At 38.4% G+C, this 8,742-nt stretch overlaps 1 protein-coding gene across 1 annotated transcript; it reads left to right on the forward strand.

The window, feature by feature from the left end:
- The first annotated feature begins 532 nt into the window (after positions 1–532).
- On the forward strand, positions 533–1,342 carry LOC147504461 (uncharacterized). Its single transcript, XM_086605227.1, has one exon. The coding sequence runs from the start codon at positions 533–535 to the stop codon at positions 1,340–1,342; it is 810 nt and encodes a 269-aa protein (XP_086461353.1).
- Positions 1,343–8,742: the final 7,400 nt, after the last annotated feature.

Consider the following 8,742-nt stretch of genomic DNA (forward strand, 5'->3'; position numbering starts at 1 on the left):
GTTACTCCACTATATCTGTTCAATAGATAGAGAGTAGAACAATCTTTGATAAACTAGGAACGTAATCTCGTTTAGTTTACTTACGTTTTAAGTTTTATCGTTCATTTCATAGGAAAACTATCATTTTTATATTTATCACTGGTCAAGGGTAATCACTGATCTACAGGAGTGCGAGGTAAAGGAATGGATTATGAACACGGAGATTAACGCCTACATCTCAGAGGACCAGGTTACATGGACACCTAACAGCTCAAGAGAATTCTCTACATCATCAGCATACTCTGTCCTAAAGAATGTGAGGAGTAAAGTCAAATGGTTCAAGATAGTATGGGGGAAGTACTCAGTCCCAAAGCATTCATTCACAGTTTTGCGTTTGTTCTCCGGAGCCCTTCCAACATAGAATCGACTGGTGGCGAAGAAGGTTATAAGTACTACAAAATGTTGTTTGTGTGGAAACCATGAGGAAAGTTCGGCCCATCTGTTTTTCGATTGTTCCTACTCTAAGTTAGTCTGGGAAGAGTTCAAGAGGGCGATGGGACTGCCAGACACAGTAAGAGCATCCCATGATGAATGGTACTACTTAATGCGATTAAGCAGAGCGAATACCATGGTGTCAGAAGTGATTAGTGCTTTTACTTGTGCAGTAGTGCAGGCCATTTGGACTGAGCAAAATTGGAGGTTGAAGAAAAACCGTTTTAAAGCAGCTGATGAGGTAAGTCAAAAAGTCCTAAATAGTATGAAGATTTACATGGGAAAAACACTAGAATCAGTCCAGGAAGATGTGGGAACTAAATTGTTATTGGCAAAGTTAGGAATCGGGGTAAAAGTTATACACAAAGAGGAAAGGTGGGTGAAATGGGAAAAGCCGGAGGTGGATACAGTGGTCCTTAACACTGATGGGTCGGTGCAAGAGGGTGGAGGAGTCTTGAGGGACAGCTATGGGGAAGTGATAATGGCATACAGTGGCAGTTCTAAGAGATTATCGGTTATCTATCAGGAGCTTCTCGTGGTTCTAAAAGGGCTGGAAGGTGCGGTACAGCTGAGCATTAAACGACTTCAAGTGCAATCAGATTCTATGCAGGGGGTCCAAATCTTAACAAAAAAAGGAAAGCCACCGTGGTACTGTAGGAACTTGGTAGCACAAATTCAAGCTGTGAGTTTGGAGTTTGATCATTTATCCTTTGTCCATGTCTTCCGGGAGGGTAACCAAGTAGCTGATTACCTAGCGAAATCGAAGAGAGAAGAGTGTAATGGTTTTTTGCTCTTTATTCCCCCTATGGATAAAAAAATGTATGTATTGACCATGAGGGATAAAGAAGGAATATTGTACTTGAGAGCCTGATATATATAAAGTTTGTGGTCTGAACCCCTAGTTATTTAAAAAAAAAAAAAAAAAAAAAAAAAAAAAAAAAATTGCCGCTTCGTTACCGGTCCGATTTTTGCGAATGAGATATGGAAACAATCATGAGAGAATTTCCAATCCAATGATCCATAAAACACTATATTCCGACCATGGATGACATATAAGAAGATGGAAAATGCCTCAAAGTGTGTGCATGACATAAGTTATTGATAAAACATAAAATGATAGTTTACCTACGAAATGAACGATGAACTCAAAACGTAAGTAAACTAAAACTATCTTTTGTGTCTATATTTTATCAAAGTTTCTACTCTCAATTCTATCGAAATAGAGTAGAGTAACAAATTCATTCCACTCCTAGTTCTCTAGCATGGAATGTTTTCTAATCTAATTAATCGGTCTGAAGTCTAATGAGAGCTTTACGAAGGGTGTTATACTACGATACAATATGAAATTGATTATGTTGAATTTAAACTACGAATGCTATGGAAATATGATTGTTTTTGAATCTAGATAAAGGATTAGAGGGGAATTGAATCCTCCTCGAATCCAACTTAATAACCTAGCATAGATTCTTGTATCTCGATTCTCACGTTCTTACGGCAAGAATTTCGAGTTCTAATCCCTAGTGTTCATGGCATTTCTACCAAATACTAACTAGCATGTGAGGTCGTCCACCCATTCTCATGGCGAATCACAACCTTCTAGAGTGGAATATATTTTACAACGCTTCTACACTATACCACTAAGTTTTCATCAAGGCTTCATCAACCCCTCTAATGGAGGTTTTAGCCTTGAGTCATCAACCCATTATTTCCCATTGAATTATAATTACGCATCATATTAAAATTCTAACTTAACTAATTTAACTAACAATGTTTCAATCTACTTAAACTACGAAATGATAATCAACAAGAATTAAAACTAGATCTATAAATTGAAATAACAAAAATCGAAATTGACAAAATAACTATTTTATTTATCTAATTAATCAAGAACAATGATTCAAAGACTTAATCTAAAACAAGAATTGAAAATGGAACTTAAACTTAATTACTCTACTGAAAACTAGATCTAGAATTCTATATAGTTTTAGGTCTAACTAGCTACCATTAACAAAGAGCTAAGCTTTGGTTTTTATATGTTCAGATCCAAAAATCGTGCATGGGTTTGGATCCATGTTTTGGGCCAGAGAATCAGGCCCAAAACCCAATTCTTTCAGTCCAAAAAGGCCTTTTCAGCTGCAATTGGCTTCAACAGACTTTTCATCCACTTCTGCTCCTCTGATTGGATCAAGGCTTACACCATTGGAAATCTCTTTCCGAGCCGGTCGTTTTGACATAAGGTAGGCCCCATTCCGAGGTCTGAGTCCAAATATACGGCCTTCGGAAGTTCTGCTGACTTGTGTGCTGTTTCTGCCCGCATCGACTTTTCAGCTTTTGACCGGGCTTTAGAAAGGCTTTGTCTTCTTGAATCTTGGCCTTTAATCACGGAACTCCTTAGTAACCGACCTTTGCTCCTTTATCTCGCTAAAGTGGCACATTTATGCACATAATGGACTTTGAAACCTGAAATGCATAAAAACACGTAATCAATATTAACTCTTAATTATTACTCACATAATTGGTCTAAAAGTATGACTGTTACCGGGTTAAAACTACAGTTTTGGGCTCTTATCAAACCACCCCCAAACAGCATTTTGCTTGTCCTCAAGCAAAGATGAGAAATTAGAATAAGTGACCAAAAAATGGAGTTTTATCTACTCTCGTTTCGCTGAGTGCGATTGCATTGACCATATGCAACAAGGCCTTAAACCACTAGGAATTCCCTAGTGGACGAGTTATAGCCTTGTGAGAGTTTTCCAGTGAAGGTACTCACAAACTTCAACTATACTATAACGACTAAGAAATAAAACTATTGTTTCCTCATTCATGTCTCAACTATCTACACATCTTACTAGCAAATGAATAAGAATAACCAAGTCAAAAACCTAAACTAATATATGCATAATAATCAATCATCTATGATACAAATATATATATTATGAGTAATACCATGAAAATGCCTAGCAGGTTCGTTTATGAAAACTCGGAATAGCGTCCTTAAGTAGGTCCTCACATAAATGTCAAGACAAAAACCACTCTGATTTTTCCGCTCAAGTTTTAATTTACTCCAATTGTGCAAGGGCACACTTTACCTTACAATCTCAATGACAACAAGGAAGCCGGAGTCGATCAAACACATCTGCCACTTACTATCACACTAACCTATTCCTAATTGAGCTAGAGGTCTTTATTAGGTGTTGCGGGGATTAGGAGATGGTTTAAGAAGGAAGAAAATGGATATTCAAAAGGACAAGTCTGAGATAGTAGAGTCTTCATATTATGTAACTTAGAAAAAACCTTGTTATTTACCTTTGCTTCTACACTTTGTTTCCATCCTTAGCCATATATTTTTTTTCTTTTTATTTGACTTTTAACTCCTTTTATTCTATTTTTTCGGAGTTTTTATTTTTTTTCTATTTTTATTTTTCTTTTCTTTGGATTGAAACTTCTTTTCTTTATTTTTTGAAGCAATTAACTAACTTTTGTTTACACCGGTTTTTCTCTTCTTCTTTCTTCCTCATTCTATTCTCAGACTTATTCTAGATTGGGTAGGTTGATTTTTTATTTTGTTTTGTTTTTGTAACAGGGTAAAGGATTTGTGGGTTATGAAAGGCTAAAGAAAGGCTCGAGGGGCTTAATTAGCGAAAAATAATTCATAGGTTTGAATTTCTGGCTATATCGATCCAAAGAGGGCCTAAATTCTCGCTTAGGATATGGTATAGTGATCAAGCAAGTGGACGTGTGATTTCTCTATCCGGATTTTACTTCTCCCTTGTGTCATTTCTCAAATGTTTCGCTCATATAAGGCTTTAGGCTGTATTCTCACAGGATTTGTAGAATAAGTACTCTAGCCTAGCTTTCAGAAACTTACTGCTAACAATCATAGATACTCATGTAATATATTTATAGATAGATGCAAAGATTATTACCTACATATTAACCTACGTTTCTAACAATTATTCTGATGCAAAAGATACGTGAAACTTCTAGATTGTTAAGAGCATAGAGAAAGAAAACAATACCAATATTCCTAAGTGTATAGCATAAACTTATTTATTTATATTTTTTTTTAAGTTTTAACTTGAAAACAAATGCATGTTATACATATCTATATCCTAGCAGATGCCTTAATTACATGTGTTTCTATGCCCCCCCAAACAAGAAGCATGCTTTGTCCTCAAAGCATTTAAATAAAGAGGGTAGAAAAAAATACCATGGAAACGCGTGAAATTCGGGAACATCTGCAAAACAAGGTTAGAACATACTAATATAGGGAAAATAAAAATACTGACGCAACTCTATAAGAGTTCCACCCATTATGGGGTTAACAGAATTAATTTGCTTGGGACATAAGCAAACAATAACAAAACTAAAAAAACTTACCTTATCTCCCGCTTAAACATCCTCCTCCTCGGTAAAGAGATGAGGTTCCTTCGCGATCCCCGCCACCATTATAACTTGCCAAGCTTGCCGCCATTTATCATCTACTAATGCTAACCTTTGTTAAGTGTTATTATGTCCGATGGGATGTAATGGGGGCGACAATGAGGTTGCACTTTTGCCATCCCGCCAAGTCATTATTCGCGAATGAGCGAACCACCCAATTGGTGGGTCTCATGACTTCAACCCTTTTCCAATCTGTGAATTGTGCACAGAATACAGGTAAACAACTATGCATGATGCGGCTTACCAAAACAGCCATAAGAAGATACTTACGCCTCATGCTTTGGGCTCTCTTAAGACTAGCGACTAAAACTCGGGGAATGTCATATCGGCGACGTCCCTCAGCTAAAGCGAGGAAAATGTCACCAACAAGATCTTGTTTGCGAAAATGAACTCGCCATTCCCCAAAATATTCATCAGGATGAATAACATGGTGGTGCCTACGTTTAGGGAAAGGCTACCAATGGCAATGCTATATCGCCCCTGGTCCATTACTCGAAATACCCCTCCCCCATAATACTCATGGAAATATGTATAATCATAAAGGTAAGCATTATCGGTCATATATGCCCATGTGTGAACAGGATCAGGTATTGGTAATCCTGAAACTAAAGCGACCACATTTTTATTGAATTTATGTGTCGTGTCATCGACTACGACGGAGAATTCTTATTCTCCATCCTGATTACAATAGAATTTAACGTGGTCATAGAAATAAGCAGTAAGCTGTGGTGAATATGAATCGTCATCACTTACCAGTAGATGACGCCATCTTAACTGCAGGATCCTGTGTTGGAACCAATGTCCATAGGTCTCGGTTCCCAACACGTCTTCGGAAGACTGTTCAGGTATGACTATAGGAGATGTCATCTCAACGACTCTTTGAACAGTTCCAAAAATCCTAGAATGACCCTCAGAAAATTTAAATTTCCGTGTTTACGATGGCGAAGGCGGTCGTGCTCGTGGGTTTTGGAATTACGATGTTTGGCCGAAGTCGCTCAAGGAAAAGGCGCTGGTCGCGCTTTTTTGAAATTACAGTTTTGGAATTCGGTGTTTGGAGGGCAAGTCGCTCTGAGTAAAATTTCTAAAAGTGTACAAAGCTTTTGACGCGCTTTGGCGCCAGCGTAGAATCTTTGAAACGAAGTTTAGAGGAAAAGAAGGAAAAGCTTGGAGTGAAAGGTCTTGGGATGATGGTGGGGTGTAGTGTGGTTTGTTAGTGTAGAATGAAGGGGAGTTTAAATAGGTTTTGAGCTTCCAAAACGATAAACCAAGTTCCCAAATTGTTTTAAGGCAATTTCCGAATAGAAAAATTAAACCCGAAAACGGAAACAAACCATTTTCGATTTTCTAAAAATCCCGTATCTTTCATAATTGGATTTAGAATAGTAACTTCTAAACTCTCCTAGATTTCATGCTACCACCACACAAATCATAAATATGCCGATATCGGCTAAATTCTCAACCTTTCCTCCAAGACAACTTACAGCAGATGATCATATATCGAATTATGCTCGGTATAACTATAACCACCTCCAAACAAGTCGGGAAGGTGGGATTAATGATAAAAACAAGCAGAACTCGAAAATAACCAATTATCTTAAAACTAAAATTTAAAACCAAACAACATAAAACAAACACCTTAATATTTAAATTTAACAACTGAATTAAAATCCAACTAATAAAACAAAATCATGAAATAACAGCGAACACAAACTGATGGTGAACACCTAGTTATGTGATGAAGATGGACCCTGAGATGGAGATTGGCCCCGGATGGAGAATGGCTTGAACCATCTGTCCTTCGGCGACGACGCTCATGCCTGTCGGACTCGGCTGAAACAGAATCCTCCACAGGTGGCATGCGTCGTAGCATCTCTATTCGGAACAAGCGTTGTGCTTTCATCTCAGTCCTGAGTACTGCATACTGGGCTTGTTGATGCTGATGGATAGTCTCCATGTTAGACAAGATATCGTCCTGAACCCTTTCGAGCATTTCAAGTCTCGTCTGAAGGTTCGTTTGCTTATTTCAAACTACAATCTGTCTATCTCGGATATCTTCACAAATACCATAAACGCAACGCAAGGCAGTTTGCAACACTTGCATGCGTTCTAAATTAGAACTACAATTATCTAATGCATCGTCATCCAGACATGTCATATCCTCCCTTTCATCCTCCAACTCAACCACCTTTCCTTCAGACAACGGCCAAGTCTCTTGGATGCAATACGTATAGATACTTGCATTAGAATGCAATTTGATCTTAATAGGAGTAGATTTTGAGACAGCTCTAAAGGAGAGCATGATCTTAGTGATCAATACGGGAAGAGGTGCCAAGCTCTTTCCCACTCCTCTAATCACAATAAACATTAAATCGAGGATGCAGAAATTATACTTATTTGTTTGCAAAATCCAGAGAACGTGCAGACATTGCAGACCGATATCGCTGACTTTGTCTTTCCCGAGGACGTTCCTACCAATCCACTGAGCTACAGCCAGTTGATTGGTTCTCAGGGTTGACTGGCGGACGTAATGAGATGTCGGATTGTATTCACCCTCCACGACAGTATCTTTCATCAAAGCAAGAACTCCAGTATACTGGGATTCTTGAATTGTCGTTACTAGGTTGCTTCCAAGCGTAATTCCTAACAGTTCAGCCAACAACTGTCTCGTTACTTCCCTCCTCGTTCCTACTACCTTTATGAAAATCCTATCCCCATCCAATTCTCGCTTCTTATAAAACTGTTCTACCAAATCATAGTGATAGAACTCCTCAGTCGAGTACCACAGTCCGTTCCAATCCCTCCTAATCATCTCCGCGTCGTAAAATGGCGCGAAGCTGTCGGCAGCAAATGCGTGCTCCGGCAAAATTCTTCGTCGTAGCGCCATTGAAGTTTCTGAGACAACTAATGGTTTGTAGACGGTGGGGGAGGCGAGTTTGAAGAAAACAACTAAAAACAACGGTGGTGGCGGTGGTGGTTACTTGAATTGGTGGCTGTTTTCGGAGTTGGGGTTGGTGGTAATGGTTTGGAGAAGATTTCAGTTGGATTGAATTGCTTGGCGTGGGTGTAGTTAGGTTTTTTTTTTTTTTTTTTTTTTTGGTGTTTAAGGTTTATTTTAAACCTTGGTTACCGGCGGGATTGGAAAAGGAAACAAGTCTGTGTTTTTGGGAAGGAAGGAGACGCACAGACTTGCGTGCGGTTTGGGCCCAAGCCCAATTTGAATTCCGAAATTTTCCGATTTTTCGCGCAATTTCAAATTCAAATTGCCGCTTTGTTACTGGCCCGATTTTGGCGAATGAGTTATGGAAATGATCAGGAGAGAATTTTCAATCCAATGATCCATAAAACACTCAATTCCAACCATGGGTGACATATATGAAGGTGGAAAAATGCCGAAAAGTGCGTGTTTGACGTAAGTTATGCGAACGAAGGAAATCTAAGTTTTAGATAACGTCAACCCAATTGAACTACACTACTGGGCCTAAGCAATACAAATGGAAAGTTCGAGCAATCCGGATGGAAAGATCGAGTGCCCACCCCCAAACAAATTTTTAAACACAAAATTTGTTTTAACGTGGGTCGTTTAAAGTCAGATTCCCAAGACTTGTTGGATTGCTATTTCTACGATTTAGAATTTTTTTTTTTTTTTTTATTAGTTTATTATAAGAAAAACGAAAAACAATAAATACATAATTCACCCCATAGAGGAACATGACTCAAAAACCGAGAAAACATGAAAAAGTGGAAAACGTGAATTATGTGAACCATGGACTTAGGATCCGGTACTTGCAACCACACACTCCATAAGGAGGGCCCGGTTACCTGGATGGT

This window comes from Coptis chinensis, chromosome 4, assembly GCF_015680905.1.
Source record: "Coptis chinensis isolate HL-2020 chromosome 4, ASM1568090v1, whole genome shotgun sequence".
Classification (NCBI taxonomy): domain Eukaryota; kingdom Viridiplantae; phylum Streptophyta; class Magnoliopsida; order Ranunculales; family Ranunculaceae; genus Coptis; species Coptis chinensis.